The following is a 20,831-nucleotide window of genomic DNA, read 5'->3' on the forward strand; positions in this document are numbered from 1 at the left end:
GCGCAGCCACTGCGAAGGTGAGATCGGGGGCACGCGTGGGCGCTGGCAGAGCGCCGCCTGAGCGGTGCATGAGGGACCCAGCGGGGACAAACGCGGCACCGACCCACCAGAGCCCTCCTTCCATAGCTGTCCATGAAAAAAACCACAAAAATCCAGCACAAAGAAACACACCAAAGTTTCATGGGCTTGCTCAGGAGCTTTCATATCGATTTGTATCTAGTTACGAAAACAACAAAGCAGGGCCTAAGCACTTTAATCGCCTGTTTTCTTTTCCCAGGGTGTTGACATTCAGCATTGGCCCAGCATGGCACTGAAGTTATTAACCACTATTACAAAATATTCCAAATTTGCAATTACTAAATAACCTACCACCCCCATTCACAGGCTGTGTGCAACCCTGCAAAATCCATTTTCAATGGAGTCAGTATAAAAGTTCCATTAAATTCAGTTAAATAACATTTCAGTTTTGTCTGTACTACAGATTGTGGGAGGTATGACATAGAAGAAAGCAATGAATTGTTGCTAACGCTGGACAGCCTCTTCCACAGTGGGTGCTTTAGTATGCTCAACTGATCTTACTAAGAGGAAATCTCAACAATCTGGTGATGAAAACTTCTGTCAACTACCAATCCATTTGCATAACAACCCCATGTTTTGAGGATATTAATAGTGATTAGAGCCCACCCTACTTACTTCGGCGTTGTGTATTAATGCATATTTGAATTTTAGGTTTTGAAACTTATCAAATCACAAGTTCTCCAAATCAGAGCTATCTGCAGAAGACACAAACCCTGATAATAACGAACTAAATTTTTCTTCTCAGTTCGTATCAAAAATTACTATGTCTAAAGTCTACTTTTGACCTTCTGCTAGTTTGAATATTTATTTCCCCTTTATTGCATAACAGATTCAGTTGAAAAAAAATTAAAGCATTAACATCATAAATCAAGATTCCTAACCACACAAACGGAGATGTAAAAAAATATTTATCTAAACATATCTGCCAGTTGTCCTTCCTAAACATTTGAAACAACTCAAAAAACACACCCTTACAAAAGCGTGAGAAAAAGAGGGATAAACCAGAATGATATAGGAAAGCATGTTATCATCCCCCAAATGGCGTTCGGTTAGATTTCTGAAAAAGAGAAATAACATCAAAACAAGCAGCTTACTAGACAGCTTCCTGAAAATCTGATAATACCTGATAACAAGTGCCAAGCTCTCTTCCATTGGCTGTGAATGACACCATTCCAGTAGCCAGGTCAACAAAGCATCCAATTTCTATATCAACATTACTGCGACCTGATCTCTGGGAATTAGCAATTATGTCTCCTCCCCAAACCATGTAGCAGTTGCTGCGCTTCACACTGAAAGGACAGCAAGAGCAAAGTACAGGTCACATTGAACTTGGTAGAGATACACTTTTCAATGGAAGAATACTTAGAGATCCTCAAAGGTACTTGTTATGCTATTAGTTTGTTTGCTCATTAACAAACCTTTTTTTTTGTAATCTTTCATTATCATCTCGGGTAAGGGATCAGACTAAATCACACTTTTTTTTTTCCTTTTTTATAGTTACTAAAGAATTTCACAGGTTTCTGTGTGCACTTAAAAGTTACAGTAAAACAAACAAGTTCGTCAACCAGGAGTAAATATAGATTATAAATGAAAGAAGCTTCTTTCACTTAAAATTCTTTCCAAAATAAACATTCTTTCCAACAGAACATTAATGATAAATTCACTTTAACGTGTCTACGTAAAACACTTTCATATAAAAATGTGCACAGAAAACTCATACTCCATAATCAATTTTCTTATTAGTTTAAATTAATATTTAAAATATCATCAAGCTTGCAAATATCTGACTTTTAAAAAACAGTATTAAAATAAAAACTTTAATAAGCGATAAATAATTCCATACCTTTCATGAACTCTGCCTCTCTCATCACCTAGAGTAACTGTCACTGTACAATTTTTATTTAGGTCAAAATTCTCACTGTAAAAATGATAGTCGGGTGTTACCCAGCCAACCCAAACACAGGATGGGTCTTGGCCAGCAAATATCCGTAGTGAGTAAAAATACTGAAAGGAGGAAAAGAGAATATTAGTAATAAAATTCTAAAGTATTTTATCAAGGAATACTCAAATAGTGATTGAAAAAACCCTCTCCTATATGTCAAACTTTAATAATAGTAGTTCATATTCTTTTAATAGGTCATTTAAAACACTCTAAAATTGAAAAAACAGACTAGTGTTTTAAGATGGTGAGGTTTGTGTTTACACAAGTTGCAAGTCATGCAACTCTGGACATCATTATTTATAAACAATGTTATATCATAGAAAGTTATTTAAAAGGTTTCTTTCAACGGATCAATTTCTAATGAACATGCTGCCACAACTAAATCTACTTCATAGCGGTCAAAGAACTAAGCATCTCAACATATTTACTTACCGTAGTAGAAAGAGGAGCAACTTCTTGGCTATGCTTTCTAGAGATAAAGGAAAATCAGTAAATAAGTTAAAAAAAAAAAAAGAGTAGTAAAAAATTTAGTCATTATTAGGCTAAATATACATACAAGCTAAATAATGTTTGCTTGGTACTGAGTATGCATTAGCAAAGACTGTACAGGATACAAATATACAAGTAAAATAGTTGATTGCAGTTAAGGTAGAGTGGGAGAAGAGGCAGATTTACAGCTGTCAAATAAAGATGGCGATAACTCTGAAAGGTGCTAGACTCAGTAATACCTGGAGTCTTTAAAAACCTGTCCCACAATCTTTTTTCTTTTAATGAATTAGGGACTTTTCCAACAATGAACTATTGGAACAATAATGTTGATGAGCAATAGCCCAGTGGGCAAAAGACTCTGAGCTGGTTTTCTAGCCTAGCTTTTGCAAAGCCCAACAATTCAGAAAGAACGGAGCTGCTTAGCAATGAAGATCCATAAATCCTGATGCACGTCTTTAGAAAAGACTCTAAAACCATCAAGAATAAAAAAAAAATCACAGTAACATGCCTTTTATGGTAATCTGTGCTTAGACCAAGAAAAAGTATGAAAATTTTAGTGTACTATAATAAAGAGTAATGGAACATAATACATTTACACTGAAATTATGAAATAGGATAACTAAACCCAAGTCCAACCGTTTTTGGAAAACATCAGATGAGGCATTTTCCACACCCATGCCGAAGTTGAATGATGAGTGGAACTCAACGGGCATACTCAAACGACAATATATCATGTCTGAATTGCTGTTCTGTGTGCCAAATGTTTTGTGAGTAACTTTTAACCGAGGTGGACTCTCAATGGTTCCATCAATTCTCCATATCTAGAAATAACAGAAGTATTTTAAAATAATACTATCCAAAAAATGCCAAAAATTTCCATTAAGCGACTAGAGGATGAGAAGATTGAAAGAGCCAACTTAAATTTTTCATGATTAATTATCTTCAAAACTATGCACTTTGTTCTCTGACATTGAATTTAACCTGAAGAGCAAGGGAAGCAACAGATTCAATATATCCTGATCACAGTAAGTATTTTCAAGATGTTCCATACAGGAGTAAAAAATAAAAGTTTGTATTTTATTAAACTAATTCACTTTGATTACACAAGTCACTGAAAAACTGCGTCACAAGAATCAGTAGTTTTCTACCACTGATAAGAAATATCAATTCAGTTTGTTCATATGATCATTATGCACTCTGAGTCTGATATTACTTTCCCTTGTGCTGAAAAAGTGAGTAAGCTTTCAAAGTCAGAGATAGGAACATTTCAAAAACTTCAAAAAGACAGGAATAGTGATGAAAAAATTCTGATAAAATGAAAAAAATGCTGAGATCATTTAGCTGGAATTCAGTGAAATTTATTTTGCTTAAGAAGGAAATATTCAGAGACAAGTACTAGAGAATAATTGACTACACCTAAATTAAAGTAAATGGCCTAGAGAGATTATAGTAAAAAATCTCAGGAATTCAAACATATCATTTTGGAATATATGAATATGGAACATTTTATATTTAAAAAAGGCTGTATTATTCTGCTCTAGGATACATAAGTTAGGGAGTTTTTGAATTCCTATCACTGGTGCGTCATAATGAAAGGAACAATCTGCGACACCACAGGTACTCTTAGATATCCTCAGGCTTCAGCTGAACAATACAGAAAAATGTATAGTAGAGAAGGTTTAAAAAGTGAAAGTACATGCAAGATACAATAAAAAAAAACCCAACATAACTAACATGTTTCCAGTAGCTGACCACAACATAAATTAGTAAGCCATATAATAAACTAGATAGGTATATCCATAGGAATCCATACTGCCGTAAATGAAACTGAAGATAGACAAGATCATCTGGAATTATCTAAGAGTGACTTAATAGAGTTATATGACAAACTATCTGATGACAGTAAGTATTAGTAAGGGTTTAATGTCTCAGCTTGCTAAACAAACAGTCATTGAGCAGGTGTCTCCCTAATATGTAATGTTACCTTAATGTGAGGATGATTTTTTGGCACATTGACAAATGTTGGTAACCGTTTACTAAACCACATAGCAACATCTCGGTTCATGTTAACAGCAAAAGGTTCAAAACCTTCTTGAAGGCCACACATTGTATAATACTTGAATGTACTGGCATCCATTCCAAGGTTCATGCGACCAATCTGAGATAGGCCCAGTGCACAAACTGGAACAAAACCTAGAAAACCAAAAAACCAAACTCAACTCAACAGTAACTTAGTTTAAAACCATTTTGTTTAAAACCAGGCATTGTTTATTTTCAATCCATCTATTGTGAGCTAAACCTTAGCTCCTACAAGTAATGCACATGAAGTGATGACAGTAGCAAGGATTTAAAGCTGCCTTAAATACTAGTGTCCAAGTTCAATATAATTGCTACCGAAACCCCTGAGGACTTAGGCACTATCCCATTTAATTTGTTATCTTTCTCATTTTAGACTAATAAACATGGCTTTATGCAATGAGCTGGACACTGGAAGCCAACCTTGTCTACATCAAAGTTATTAACAAAAGGTAAGTATGGTCTCTGAGAGCACCAAGTTTCCATAAGGACTTTGAGATGAGGTTCAGGTACACTTGCTTAAAATTTACTTTATCATCGGTAGCTACAATTTTTTTTGCCAGCCTTCATTTCTCCATCATTCACAATGGACAAATACATACTCTTTTAACACTAGCATTCTTTATGACTCAACTTTTTGATCACCAGATACCTTTAGACAGGGGTGAAAGGCTGTTGACTTATTTCACCATTTCCCAAGAAACAGAATTTGGAGCAAGATTAGGGAAAAGCCAACAGTAAAACCTCTAAAGGAGAAATTTTTTCTCCTAAACTTCAAGACTTCAGAACAGCTTTGTTAAGGCTGTCCTGCATTCTCTACCTTCAGAAAAACTCTATTAATGATAAGATCAAAGAAGGGCAGTGAGCAACTGCTAAGTTTTCCGGCAATTACTAACAGGTGTGAAGCCATTACTGGTTGGAGGAGATACACTTACAAAGAAAATATCAATGAAAACATAAAGCAAAACAGTTTTAAAATATTCCCAATGTCCTTTACTACAGTCATGTAGATACTACGTTTTGAAAAAGCAAAGGCAAAAAACAGAAGAGGAAAAATATCCCAGAAAAAATGAGAAATTTGGCTAGGTTATGAATGGGACAGAGAAAAAAACAACAAATTAGACTCAAGTTATGCTGCAAAGATCTGTTCTTTTGATGCAGACTCTCACCACACAGTACTCAATTTGTCCTTCACAGACATGAACATAGTACATTTATGCTCCAGTGAGATTATCAGAGCCTACATTTTCAGGTTTTGGAAATTTTTCAGGGTGCTTATTATTACCACTTCTTCTTTGCACTGAAGTCCAGAGAGAAAGCCTAGCAACAGTGAGAAAATTTATCCACTCGGACTGCTGAAACCCCATTAATGTGGTTAAAGGAAAAAAGAAATTAAATTTGTGCCACATAAGCACTCTCAAAATAAATTTTTATGAAGTTAGTGTACAGCACAGTCTGAAGGCTCACATCAGTGAAATATGATTTCTCAGCTCTCTGAGTCATTATGACAGTCTAGTTTTTCTGCTTGTTGTATTGTTTTGTCTTCTAATAACCATGTGACTTTAAAAGGGAAATTACCATTTTCTATTCCAAAGTCAGCAAATGCAAGTTCTGAACCTTTACTGGTTATAAGCAACTCTCCATTCAGAGTAAAGATGATTGACTTGTCGTCCAGGTTTATCATACAACCAACCACGTCTCCTGGTTGCCAGCTTCGTCCAAAGAATCCACTGCCTTGATGCCAACACTGGCCCTAAATAGAAAACCAAGTAAATAAACACAGTGCTAAAATTAAAAGTTAAATACAAAATAAATAAAGAAACCCAAATATTTTATTTTCTAGGATCTCAAAGTAATTTGCAAGCAGTTCTTATTATGACTTTTGCCTTAGAGATAACAGAGACATAGAGCAAATAAGGCACCCTAACTTCAGCTATTTGCAACCTGGTAACTACTGTTCACCGGATTGAACTTCTTACATGCAGGGTCATTATTATCCTTCTGGTCCTTTAGGAGTCAAGCTTGGGAGGAAAGGATGTGCAAAAAGCAGAAAAGACAGAAAAAGAAAAACACAACTGTGGTTCTCTCAGTTAATGAAGAGCCTTTCTTTGATTTTTGTAAAACACAACTTATAAAAAAATGGAAGTGAATGCTGTATCTCTATAGTTACGACAGACTTCTGTACTTAGTTGGGTATAGCCTAGGAAGATACATATAAATCAACACTTCTTTTTTATCATAATCTCATTACCAGAACCAAAATGGAGGTACTATACAGCATTAAACAGAGCTCAGAGATATCTTTATATGAATCAAAAATATTCCAGTAGTTGATGTGGAGTACACAGAGGAAACCTATCTTGTAGTTCCCTGTCTATCCTGTTCATAGATCAAAAGAGGTAAAGGTGTACTGACTTTGCTTCCTTCAAATACAAATGCTTGGTCATCAGCTCCCAGCTCTACATCAGGTCGACAGCCTGGTCTGGCCCAGCCAACACGCATATCTCCACCTGTCACAGCTTCAAACTCAAAGTACCACTTTCCAGACTTCACTGCATAGGATTGTTCTACTCTGAAAAATCGTATCTTGTCGATGCTGACTTTTTCCACTGTCTGGTCAGCTGTAAAAATAAACAGAGAAAAATACCACTTTTAATAATAGAATGAAACTATAAATGTCACTAAAAAAGGCCATGATTCTTACTGAAAATACATACCTATCTCTTGGTCAGATGGCTCAATACTATAACCATAGCCTGCAAATGTTCTAATAGCTTCACGGAGGCTATCTCTGTTTGATTTTTTAGTACGTTCATCTAATAATGCATATGGCACTAGCCGAGGATTACGTTTGTTCTTAAGATCCTGAAAGAGATTATAAAAGACAACGAGAAGCAAAGTCTGTTTAGACACCACAAAGACTTTGCCTGATGAGACAGAGTGTACTTTGGAATCCTGTAAACATTACAGAAGAGAAACAGCATTGATGAAGAAGAGTTCTATGCACCGTCCAAGTCTGATAATCCTCTCAAAGTTGGCAGGGCTTCTTTTCCTGCTCCCCACCCCCTCTGGCTTTTCCAGATATTTCAAGACATTCAGTATTTATCATCTTAACTAACACTCCCTCCCAAATGATGTTCTAGAATACAAAATATCACATTCTTTACTTATTCCAAATGCATGTAAAAAAGTTCCTACCTGCTGAATGCCATAGGTCCATCCTTGCTTTATTCTGTCTTTTGCCCAGACATTATGTGCATTTTCTGCTAGTTTGTCAACTAGAAATTCTTGAGAAGGTAACAATTTCACTTCAGAAAGATCAAGAGGGGCAGGTTTATATCCATTTGACATCATATAACTGTAAGTCAACAAAGCAAAATAGAGAGTCAGGATATCCCAGGTATGGTATTTAAATCTTTCTACGAGGCAGACATAGGGTAGAAGTCACTTTCTCCACTTTTCAATCTCCTAGTCTCCCATTGCTTTGCAAAAACCTTGCATTGTATTTGGTCATTCACTAGGATATAAATTGCATTCTAGCAGACAGTCTCATTTTCCACCTACTTGCACAATAGCTAATTAAATGTGACTCAGATCCATATATGCATGCCTAAATGGTTGTTACAAAGCAACAAAATTGTTATTGAATGAGTACTTGTAATATCTTTTTTATATTTTTCATTTAAATATTTCAAGTAATTTCTATTTTAGAGATCTGTATGACGAATTCTTATGAAACTCTTTTATGCATTATTAAGCATGGTATTTTAGTTCACTATTCTGTAAGGACTGCATTACCATTTTTTTCCAACAGAAGAAAACATTTTAACTATTGTTCTTACCACTTTTTCACTGAATAAAGTTTAGTAATTTTTCAGCAGTAGCTATTATCTTCTCCAACCCTTCCATATTACATAAGGACTACCTGCCCTTTTAGACATATGCAGACTCTCTTTTGCTCAAATCAAATAATTTCAATTCATTAGGATGTTTCATATAGGCAATAAGTATTTTACATTTACACAGACTGTTTGCAGTAGGAACCTTGAGAAAAGATCTTTTTTCCTTTTTTTAATTAATGCCATCACCTGGATCAAGAATACCATCTTCATGTCATAAAACCATATATTTTATTGCTCACTTTAAACAACTACCTTTGTTTCTCATGGATAAATTTCATTCAGGAAAAAAAGACATCTGGTGGGTTAACAAACTGATGTGAAATGGTGATTATCAAACTTGCTGTTTCTGTCTTCTACGGTAAAATGGTCAACCCTCTTTGAAGTAGATACATTTACCATCATATGAATAGACTGTCCTGTACCATGAGGCAGAAAAGCACTGCAATGTTGTGTTTAACTTTGGAATCTATGTTCTAGGGTGATGTAACGCTGCTACAATTGCCTGGTTTAAGTATGTGACTGTTTGTGTCTCTGAATAATTTCAGGAGGGGGTTCACAGCAGTTTTCACATTCCACAATCACCACAGGCAAGGCAGTGGCCTAACCAGAGATCTGTAAGACCTTATCAGGTATGGGGTTCACATCAAGTATTCTTTAAATGAACTTAAAACATTTTATAGTTATAATAAATATTATAATATGCAACTGTTATCATAAGGTACATACTTTTTAGGAAGTTTGACTTTTTTAAGATCTTCCTCAGCTGCTGGATGAGCATGAACAATGTGACATCCAAGGGCCAAAAGGGTTCTGGCATAAAAATGGCATTATTGAAACACATTATAGTTGTCACGCATTGTATAAATACACAGAAAAAATTACATTTTAAAAACATGGAAGTAACCCAAAATAATGGTATTTTAAAACCCAAATATTTGATTTATCAGAAATCATAAATAAGTCATGTAAACACTAAAAAGGCATGAATCTATGACTTGAGATTCCTACCACTTTATTAAAACCAACAGGATCTGGTGGTGTTTTTTTCTTTGTATTTCTAGAGACAAAGTTTTTCGAAATCAGTATGATTGGGTTCCTGGGACTTCTAGCAAAGCTAGCAGAATGAGATATTTGAATGGTTTTTCAATCTTACAAATAATGTGATGTGCTTGAATAAAAATAAAATTTAAAAAGTTTATTTTCTTTGATATTTAAATCTCACTTGAGGGTTTCAGTTGACATTTGTAGATTATAATTCTTCTCTGTCTCAGGCAATTTTGAGAATTCCACGAGACAAGGATGATGCCTTTTATTGTCATCCCGTATCTGCAACAAAGTAACAGAAAAGGGTACTTTCCTGACAGAATCAAGAATTACAGTAAAAACCCAGTAAATTCTTTGCAGTAGTAAAGACAATATAAGCAATACCATTTATCTTTGTTCAATGACAGCTACTCATAACTATATAAAGCTACTTTTCCCATGATTCATTTATAATGCACACTATAAGTACTCCTCCATAACTAATGAAATAACAAAACCAAGGAATTTGAGGAATTTGAATGTTTACAAAAGCCACCCAAAAGTTAATACCACTGTCTCCTTCCAATTTACATGGTCACCTGTTGTTGGTAATGTATAGACCACCTTACATACCCTGTTCAATTTCCAAGTCCAGGCTTGGGCTGGTGGGAGACTTAACCTAATACAGGTGACTGTACCCAGACAGGTCATTCAAAACATACCTTGCCATATGTCCAGCCCAGTTCTATTTTATTCATTCCCCACAGTTCATGGATATTTTCAGCTAGTTTGTCCCTGATCTTTTCAAGATGAAAAGGAAGGGCAATCTGAGAAAAGAGCATAACAATTTCAGAACTAAGAAGAGGTTCCAGTCACCACATTTGTATGTCCAAGATCATCTAGATCAGTTAGTACATCACAACACACAATTGAAGAAATACTAAGAAAGAGGGAAGCTACCTTAGTTTTTATATTGTGAATTTAAATTCTGAACAGATATATATTATGGGTCCCATTATTGCAAACTTCACATACCTGACTGGTGTCTATTGGACAAGGGATAAAAGAAGCTTGTGAGAGAAATTGTGTTGTACCCAACAAATCCCTCACACCTTCAAAATCTCTTTTATATTCTTTGACTGGTTCCAGTTTCATCTTCTCTTTTGGAAGCAATGCTTCATAACAGGGAGCATAGCCAGCAGGAGGCAGAAATTTAAACTCTCCATGACGTCCACCCAACAAGAAACGAACTCTGTACAATTTTCAATGAAGCAATTAGACTCTTTAATAGTCAGTATATACTATCATTATGTATAAATATTTTAGAAATGTAAACATTTATTATATTGACATTTACAAAAATGCAGGTGCGCTTCATGTTTTGGTAAACACCAAAGGGTTACCAAGCATTCATACTAGCAATACTATCAGTAAAACCATCACCTACCCACTATTCTTTGAAAATTTGTTTTGAACAAAGCAAAAATAATTATTTAATGTGGTAGCATATTTAAATATTTCTCACTTAAAATCAAACGGTTGTAAGTTGTGAATTTTTTAATGGATTTAAGGGATTTGAAAACACAAATCTAATTTAAATTGGACTATTACTCTAAAAATACTATTGGGACAATTGAAACCTAACTTGAAAATTTTAAAGTTACTTCTCAGTCCACACATGCAGACAGTTGGCACATGTGAGAAATACCAACAAAACACTAAAATCATAATACTTTAAGAAAGCAAACTGTATTATACTGAATATTACAATTGGGAATGAGTTCCAGAAGCATAACTAAGATTCCTTGTAAACCATTAAATTGTTCTTTTTCTCCGCAGATATAGATTTTTCCTATAAATTTAAGAGTATACCAGGAAAAACAACAAAGACAAAAGCTGCATACTTTGGTCCTCGAGAGGGCAAACTCTAGAGGTAAATAAACACAGAAATGCATAACAGAGCCTGTTATCTCTAGGAATTAGTCCCTACATGTCTTGTGATGGTGTGACCAGAAACCTATATGAATATTAGAACTACCAGATCAACATATCTTGTTTATGTTTTTAAAAAGAGGAGAAAAATTAAGCCCCCAGAACACCCTCCTTAACTCATGAACTCAGGATTCTCATGGAAAAACATTTTCTGTGGTAGTAACAGACACAGATGACAATATATACTTGCTATTAACATCAGCTACTGCAAACTACAGAGGAAAATGCTCTCACAAAATATAAAAGCAACATCAAATAAGAATGAAAAAAAAAGAAAATAATCACACCAGTTTTGGCAGATTTCTTACAGTAAAAAGTATTAATGCAGCTACATATAGTATGGCCACTCCAGGGGAATAAATGAAATTGATTTACTAAACCTTTCCCAACCCTCCTTTATTCTGTTTGATTCTACAGGAGATTTTCTGAATTCACTGAACATAGACAACAATATAAATTGAATGCAGTAGGTTTGAATCTCAGTATTTTAGCTATAGAAGAGGTAAGAAATGGGCAATATTAGTAAAGAGATTCCAAAGCTGCTTCTCATCAGTTCTGTTTTCTACTGTGAACACAGTATCAGTTTTCATGATGATTTGGATTTTTTTACTCCCTTCTGAGAAAGCCAGTGAGAATTTTAATTAGGGCCAAATATGGTTCTCTGTTTCTAACATGTTTTTTCCACTGATAATTGGAATGAAACAGAATTAATTTCCCCTAGGTCACCAAATGCCCATAAAATAATACTTTCCAGACACTGCCACTTAGTCAAATTGTTTACAGGCTCACATTTCACTTTAAAGCGAAATCATCGCTGAACAAATCAGTAGTTTTCTGCCTTCTTCCAGCTGCTATTTGGACAGAACTGAAGCAACAAAGCAGAATAAATCATACTAGAATTTAGACAATATTTTGTGTGATAAGACAGCAAAGAAAACAATTAAAATTAAGTTGTACTTACTTTACGCCTGCTGATAAGCTTACAACAGGGAAGAAAAACCCTTCTGTACTGAAGTTCTCAAACATTCCCTGTACAGGCTGTCCATTAATGCGGAATGAAATGCTGGGGACACCTAAATCCAAGCAGCAGCTAACCACATCATCAGATGCTAATAAATGCTGATTGACAGATGCTACCGCTCTGGGTACCCGACCTAGGATAAAGGCATTTAGTAATCATAAGATTTAAGCAGGCTTAATTTTTTAAAATTTTTTATTTGGCCATTTCTAATGGAGTATGTTACAGATGCCTCCCAGTCATCTCCAGAAACAGATAATTTCTGACATTGGATAATTGTTCAATAGTGTTGAAATAAAATATTGAATTACATGTGTCTGCACACACGTATTTTATACACAAAACCCTATGCTAGAACAATGCTAATATAATTGATAAATGAAACTCTCAGATTATGAATTGTTAGAATTAATGTCATAAAATTTACTTCAGTGTATTCATGTATGCTCTCCTTAAAAGACACCTTTTATTTGCATGGCTCCACTCTATTATTTTCAGAGCCGTTGAAGAATGCCTAGACACATATGGCATTTAAAGGCACTGAGAAATGTGTGGAAACTAAGGATTTTGCCTACGTGCCTTGAAAATTGCACATTAAACATAAGCCATAAATTGAACAAGCTAAAAAATAACCATTGTTTACTTTGCATGCAAGAGAAATCTGGAAGAAAAAATAATGTGCTGGTTCATAATTAAAGGCTCTATACACAAGGACTAAAATGAGGAAGTTGGCAGTAGTGTAGCAATTATAATTTTTAATTGGCAAAACTGTCTTTTATGAAACTATTTATCAAAATTCTAATTCAATTTATCAGCTCTATCTACAGATTTAAGAATAACTGTCATTTTCCTTCAACTGTAGATTAAAAGTAAAAGAATAATGCAAATGTAGATTCATACAGAATTAATTTATCTGAGATCAATACATCCATTGAATTTGAACAGACAGAATTAAGTCAGTATTGATCTACATCTGGAAAACGCCATTCTGTGATCAAAATCATGAAAATAGAAGTAATCTGCTAAAAAGTCTAATTGGTATAATTCAATATTGGCTAGCATCTCAGACAAGGAGTCTGATCTGAACTCCTAAATAACTTCATGAGAACCTGGAATTCTGAATGTAGCTCACTATAAAATAGCATGTTATGTATACAAAGGAATGGAAGGTAAAAGTAGGTAAATGCTAAATGTAAGAATAAGTGATAGCTCACAAAGCACTTACCAGACCACAGATGAAGGCCATCAAACCCAAAAGAGTAGAGGTCATCACCAACACCATTGCCTCCCCATCCTTCTCCACCTCCAGGATAGGGGGCATAACCTGAAGTAGAGGCCCATCCAACTCGTAAGTGGGTGGGTTCTGCCGTCAAGAATGGATCAACCTGATCAATTATTAACTCAAAGTACCACTTCTTGTACTGTGCAGAGCCCTCAGCAACACCCAAAAATATGTTTGGTCTTATGCTAAGAAAGAAAATGTAAGCCAGTTAGTGTAAACATAAAGTGTGACATATGAATTATATCGCTGTATAATTGTCAAATTCACTTTTCAAGTACAAGTGTAGATACCCACATTTTGCTTATAATATTTTAAAAAGTGACCCATTTTGTATAACTTAATAAAGCTGCTGTAGAATCATCTTCTAAGGCTGAGGTTCCATGCTTTGAAAAACTTACAGTCAAAAGAGAAATGACAAGATCATTTCCTAAAGTCAAAAAGCCAGGAGTGAGGTTGCCAGGAAATCAAGACCCTCTTAAAACACACAAGTACTTCACAGTATGTTCACATAGTCTGTGCCCTGTTTTGACTCAGAAACAAGCAGCTTTCATGTTCCCATTTTAGAACAGACCTGATTATAAATTAGCAATTTCTAGTTGAGCACAGGTTCCATACAAATGCCATATAGTTAGTAAAAATGGGTTTTTTTCAGAAGTTATTACGTAAGACATTATCACTTCCTAAAGTGTGTTTCTCAATATTGAAAGCTTTGGGATATTTCTTAGGTTACAGTATTTTATTCAATTAATTATCCAAGATATGGAAGTTCAATTTTTTCTGATATAATAGTAAAACATATCACTATACCTTGTCACATCATTAATCAAACGTGTTTGCAAAAGTAAGTCTCTTCTAGGCAGTAAATTGTCACAGATCAAATTTTGATTGGCACGGACTGCAACTCCATTACAGACACACAGAGAGCAAAGTACATCGAGAACCTTAAAAGAAAAATCAGAAGGAAGTCAGATAAAGGCAGCTAGCAGCATACACTATTATCCAGTTGTCAGCTTAATTTACATTAAGAATAGGCCTAGAGCAAGGAATATAATATACATTATCGTTTTCTGCATACTTTCCATATATATGGACTGAGTGTAGTCCGTACTACTGATAGAGGATATCAAACATTTGTGGAACATAAATTCAGAACACACGGTTTGAGAATGCCTAAAAAAATTTCCTTTAAGATTCCTTATTCTCATTTTGATCAAAAATAAAAAGCTGAAACAGCTGTATGTCAGCTCCTTACAACTTTAAATTAAATCTCGTTAAAAATTAGAAATAGAAAATGTAATTCTTTGATAGATTTTCTGCCACCCAAAAAACTTCATGTGCAAAATTACTGGAAAATTCTCAATGGCAATTATCTGATTGCTTATGAATCTCTTCTGGAAAGAATGTTTTCAATTTGATAAATAATCCATTTATTTATCCATTATAAATAAATTATTATAAATTTATTAATTATAAAATGAAAAATGCTTAAAAATTTCACTATAAAGTGAAACAGAATTTCAGAAAGATGTTATTCTAAAACTTCAGATTTCCTTTTTATTTTGTGCTTGAGTCTGACAATTGAAAGAGACTGGTATCATTCTTCCAGAGTACTGGAGCAGGAGATTTTGGAAGAGAGAACAGTAACACAGTGTTGGTTAATGCTGAGTAACAAAGCTGCACACTTTCGCAAAAAACCAGAGAAGCTTAAATATGTACTTGACCTCTGACAGTCTTTGAGCAATGAGCCCAAATGATCTAAACTTCTACACATCATCTCCAAGACAAAGACATCATTGACTGTGTTATTACTATTGTACAACACCAGAAACAGCAGAATATAACTTTCATTTTAGCTACTCCTGTCATCTGACTAGTGAATTTAGCACAAATCCACCATCAACAGCTTATGCTGTTTAAGCTAACATATTAGCTTAAACACTTTTCTACGTCCCAGCCCATGCAGTTTCTTTTCTACCATCTCTGCTATTGGGCAGAAACCATCTAGAAGAAGGATAGAGGTAATTATTTAAAAAAACACATAAACTCTGACCAGCACTCAGCTGTAAAGCATCTTAGTAACATTAATGACTACCAGCAACTCAGACCTTACATGTAAACTGTTTAAATTATCTATTTCTGACAGAAGGCTTTTAATTTAAAAAGTCCTTCAAATCAATAATTTCTAGGACTATATTGCTTATTAATATTAGTGTTTCTTATTTTCTAAATCTCAACAGACTTTCTAATCTAGGAGGAGAACAAGATACACTGTGGAATAACAGATAAATTAATTTCTTCCCACTCTTCATTACTTTCAAAGACACTAAAAGTGGAAATGCACAAATCCATATAATTCTTCTCCTGTGTACATTTTCTTTTTCTGCTCTAAGCACTCACTATAAGATGTATATTAAGATGTTTCAGACAAAAGGTTCTTTGTAGGTGACTGGCATAACTCAGTAATCTTGCTAAGAGCTATAAATAGTAAGCTGAACTTACTTCTGAAATTTCAACTTTTTTTCTTATGCTTGCTTGTATCAGTTCATACTCCTTAACCATGCTTAAAAATACTTTTCTCCTTTAATGTATCTATAGTTGGTTAGGTTCTCTGTACTAGTGATTTACAAGAGAAGGTAATTTCAGCTCACTAAAACTTTTTCTGTTCTTCCTCGAGGTTATCAGTCTTTCAAATAAAATTTTAATTGAGGAAGGAAACTCACATCAGAAAATCACACAAAAACCTATATCTTCGTCTGTGTTGTGATGTCATCCTGGTTGCAGCCAGTAACTCTGTTCACCTTCTTCTATCATAATAATTTGCATATTGATGTCTAAATTAATTTCATCCAGTATTTCTTCTGGAAACTCAGGGGTTTTTTCTTTCTTCAGAACACCTGTGTTTTCAGATATTTGGATTATTTTTCTGATTTCTCAATTTATTTTTTTCTTTTCTGCTACTATTATTATTACTCAAATTAGGAATGACTTTGCAGGATATAGTTCTCTATACCTGTGGATACAATGGTAGTCCACTGCTTCTGCAGAGCCCTGAACCACAAAGCAAGCTACTCTGCCCACTTTCTTACAGCCATCAGAATAATTCATTTCTCGTCAAATCCAATGTTCTGACTGGTTACCAATATTTCTTAACTGTTTACTTCTCATACGTATTTTTGGTATTTGAAAATTGCTGAAAAGCAATTATATATTAAACATTCTTTTAATCTCAACAAAGAAATTTTGCATATGTACTTTAAGGTTATTTTATTCTTTTAAAGGTACTACAATCACATTTTTTCATGTAGACATTTCTCACTTTTTTTCCCCCACAAATTATTGTAAGAATAACATTACATCCTTAGTTTTTCCAAACATACCTTGTAATTGCGCCCATGTTTATCCAACAGTGAAATAATGGATTTTATGTGTTCCTCAGATATTAGATTTAAAGCTTCTGGGCTTTCAATCAAGATGCAGTGCAACACTTCCAAAATACCTATATGAAGGCCAGAGAAATAATGCTGCCATTAAATCACCTGCACCACTGAACACAATCTAAAAGCTCAGTAAATGAGTATCTTACAAGATGCTGTGTTGTCTCTGGTGTAAAAAGAGAATGAAAACACTTCTAAGGAATATTTATAAGAATATGGTACATTACGAATAAATGCATAATAAAAACGTTAATTTCTATTTTCTTTTGAAAATAGTCACAATTTTAAAACCACTTGGGAAATCTGCAAGTTTAGTTCCTTCTTTTCAATGGAAGAGGTAAAGGTTTTAATAGGGAGCACCGTATAGTATATACACATTTTGTTGAATATTCCACTGTAAAAAACCACCTATAATCTATATCTATATGGGGTTTGTATGCATGCTCACAAATCGGTGTTATTTCACGGTACACTACTGTTGATACTGTTTGACCCAATCCCTTAATTCATCAGAGTCATGTTCAACATTGACTGGATGTAGTATTGCACATAACAAATGTATTGAACCAAAAAAAAAGCCACAAAAATGTCTCTTTAAATGTATTATTTTCTCAATTAAAACAAAAAAAACCAAAATACAAACAAAAAAAACCACCAAAACACCAAACTACCAAAAAAAACCCCACAAAAAAACAAAACAAAAAACCCCAACCACCCAAAAAAACCCCCCAAAACAAAAAACCCCAAACCCCACCAGTGTATTTGTTTTCTAACTGATAGTTAATTTACGTTGTAAAAGTGAGTCTCACCTGAGGAAGATTCTAATCTGTCCAATTTACTGATCAGCCAATCAAGGTTACTGGAAAATTGAGCACAGTTGTTTCTGTTGCCACGAATGAGAGCAGCTGGAAAAAAACCACAGGGTATAATTTTATAACAGGAGATTTCAATTTTAAATCACCAATGTTTATCATATGTATTTTTAAACAATTTTTTGGGTAGCTCCATAAAACAATGAACAGACAAGTCCATATATGTTACCATAATAAAGAATTGAGATTTTCATTACTTTGAATATCAACAATGATGTAATTTCTAAGGACCACATAGTTTTTGAAGCTGGTGGGGTTCTACTGGATAAACAAGAATCTCAGTCAAAAATATGTTTTGTTAATGTCTTATTGTGTTGCTAAATTTAAATAGAAGTTATCCAGCACCCTTCCTTGATGTCAAGCACTCTCATGATCATGGGGATGAAATATTTCTTTTTCTATTTCTTCCTACCAAGTGTGGGAAGATCATATGCAGAAGTTTAAGATCAAGTGCAAATTGGGCATATTGGTGTTTAGTTCTACTTTCTGATTACAATGTTGTAGAATGCATAGCATTTAGTCTTTCAGTAGTGCAGGCTGCACTTTGAAAGTTCATCAACATTCAAGTCTTTCAACCAATACTGTTGGTTTTTTCCCTTCTAGAAGTCATAGATCATAGGGGAAAAAAGCAACAAAAAACTACCTTTTGTATACAATTGTCAATGATTTTTATTATGAAGCATAATAAATATTACATCAGAACAACTGCGTTCAAAATGTACCTGCAGATGAAAATCAAGATAAAATCTGAAAAAAGTCCAAATAACACTAGAGCGATTTTCTTTTCATCCTACTTTTCTTTAAACTCCTAAGACTGTAGTAAAATGCAGGCGATGGTAACATTTACTTTCCAAGGCAATGAGATTTCAGCAGAAGCACCTGCATGTGTGTTCTGTGTGAATAGCCTCATGCTTCAAAGCACTTCCCCTGGTTTCTTTTATTCTTGTCCTGACTCTTAAACGTCCTTATTTCACTATGGATCAGAACTATCTTCCTTTGTAATGAGATTAGAACATATTTAGTCTCCATCAGAAGACAAGAGTCTTTTAAATGAGAAATAAATCAGGTATCAAGTGCGAAATTTAAAGAAATACACACATACATACTTTTCCTGCTCTATGATTTTGACCATTCTACAACACAGAAGCAGCTTGCTCTTGACTATCAGTGGTCTAGAAACTCTGGCATTGATATTGAAAAAAATATTTCTACTTTTGTTTTATGTAATTATTTTTATTAACATTTAAATCTAAGCCTTAAGTGACAAACATGGATTGAGCAGACCTGACTACTACTTTTAGACTTTTCTTCAGCTTCATATAAAAAGGTTGGTTTCCAATTTTTCTAATTTTTAAAATAACAATTCACATCTATTTGCACATCACAGGTACATTTAAATTTTTTTTAAAAAATGTTTTGGTATGCTTCACAGAACTTTTTCCTAGCTGAGATCTAATTTTCTGATGTATCATTGCTCAATAAACTCTGTTCTCTGTAATAAATAGCAGTAACTATATGGAAGAAATTCTGTAATTTACATAATAAACTGCATAATACACAAAGTATTCTTTGGCAGTGAAGCAGCAAGAAGGATACCAAGAGTACATATTCTGGGTTTTTTTTACATTAGTAGGTTTTTGAAGAACTTACCTAACAATTTATAAAGAAGATTCAAAATTTCTTTCCATGATGTACCATGTTCTTCTCTTGTAATTCCTGCAAAATGAGCTGCGCTGTTGTAGTCGTTTAAGCGATCAATGCAATTTAGAACTAGTGCCAGCATTCCCTAAACATATATGACAGAGAGGAAAGTGAACTGTACATGAAAAAGCATTGGTTGTTGGTTTTTTAAAGACTTTTTCCTGTATGAATTGGAATGTTACATTATCTTAAATAAAGAAAATCCCAAGCAACAAACCAACTGTGCTTAGAAGATCTGAATATGTATTTTCCTGTATAAAAAGAATTAATTTTAGAGAAAGATTCTATACTGTTCCTTATACAACTAGGTATTACAAAAAATAAGGAATAAAAATCTGAAAATAAAGGCTTTTACAATTTTTAACACTCTTTTTTACATAAAATCTTCCTTGCATAAGGAAAAAATGCTTTAAATTTAGATAAAAATGAATTTTCATTGATTAAAAAAGGTGGAACTTTTACTATCCAATAAAATATCTGTAAACCAAAGAATTTTAAATACTAGAAGAGATTTGTAACTTCAGTTTGATTGCAGAATCAAATGGTATTGAAATCTGCAAGCAATTCAAACATGTCTAAAAGCATCATAAAATATGTTTAGTATTTCTACAAAAATGTAGTTATTTCATTTTCAGAGAGGAGCACTCCAATAATTGTGTAATACATATCCTTCTCTAAAACTGGCATTCTTAGAGTTTCTAGAGATAAACAGTTACAGGCAGATTCACAGGGCAGAAGAGACATCAGAAACAACATCCATTATTGACCCAGGTTTTATTATTCGATTGGAGTGTCCAGGTTGTATTACTTCACTGAGAGAAAAAGAAATTTCTTGTAAAAATTGTTTCTTGTAAAATGAGAACTTTTTAAAGGTGCTCAGAAGAATTAAGGTCAAATTTTGTGACAGAGTGTGTGGTTTGTGACAAGTTTAATATACTTTTATATATATGTATATCTGTCTCAGCTGGGAACATTGCATTATAGATCATATGCGTATATCTAGATGACAACAAGCATACATC

At 33.9% G+C, this 20,831-nt stretch overlaps 1 protein-coding gene across 18 annotated transcripts in view; it reads right to left on the minus strand.

The window, feature by feature from the left end:
- The window catches only part of RYR3 (ryanodine receptor 3), a 204,435-nt gene that overhangs the window by 103,318 nt on the left and 80,286 nt on the right, over positions 1-20,831 (minus strand). For all 18 annotated transcript variants that reach the window (XM_017741942.1, XM_017741945.1, XM_017741940.1 and 15 more), the window contains exons 15-33: positions 19,759-19,894; positions 18,046-18,141; positions 17,180-17,298; positions 14,610-14,743; positions 13,746-13,987; positions 12,464-12,656; positions 10,546-10,762; positions 10,233-10,337; positions 9,710-9,813; positions 9,214-9,297; positions 7,784-7,943; positions 7,303-7,450; positions 7,001-7,206; positions 6,164-6,338; positions 4,494-4,702; positions 3,146-3,330; positions 2,453-2,489; positions 1,922-2,082; positions 1,202-1,367 (exon numbers count right to left, since the gene is read on the minus strand). In XM_017741942.1, the coding sequence (XP_017597431.1) occupies positions 1,202-1,367; positions 1,922-2,082; positions 2,453-2,489; positions 3,146-3,330; positions 4,494-4,702; positions 6,164-6,338; positions 7,001-7,206; positions 7,303-7,450; positions 7,784-7,943; positions 9,214-9,297; positions 9,710-9,813; positions 10,233-10,337; positions 10,546-10,762; positions 12,464-12,656; positions 13,746-13,987; positions 14,610-14,743; positions 17,180-17,298; positions 18,046-18,141; positions 19,759-19,894 (2,877 nt within the window). The remainder of the gene's footprint in view (positions 1-1,201; positions 1,368-1,921; positions 2,083-2,452; positions 2,490-3,145; positions 3,331-4,493; positions 4,703-6,163; positions 6,339-7,000; positions 7,207-7,302; positions 7,451-7,783; positions 7,944-9,213; positions 9,298-9,709; positions 9,814-10,232; positions 10,338-10,545; positions 10,763-12,463; positions 12,657-13,745; positions 13,988-14,609; positions 14,744-17,179; positions 17,299-18,045; positions 18,142-19,758; positions 19,895-20,831) is intronic.

The sequence above is a fragment of the Corvus brachyrhynchos genome, unplaced genomic scaffold, assembly GCF_000691975.1.
Source record: "Corvus brachyrhynchos isolate BGI_N302 unplaced genomic scaffold, ASM69197v1 scaffold115, whole genome shotgun sequence".
Classification (NCBI taxonomy): domain Eukaryota; kingdom Metazoa; phylum Chordata; class Aves; order Passeriformes; family Corvidae; genus Corvus; species Corvus brachyrhynchos.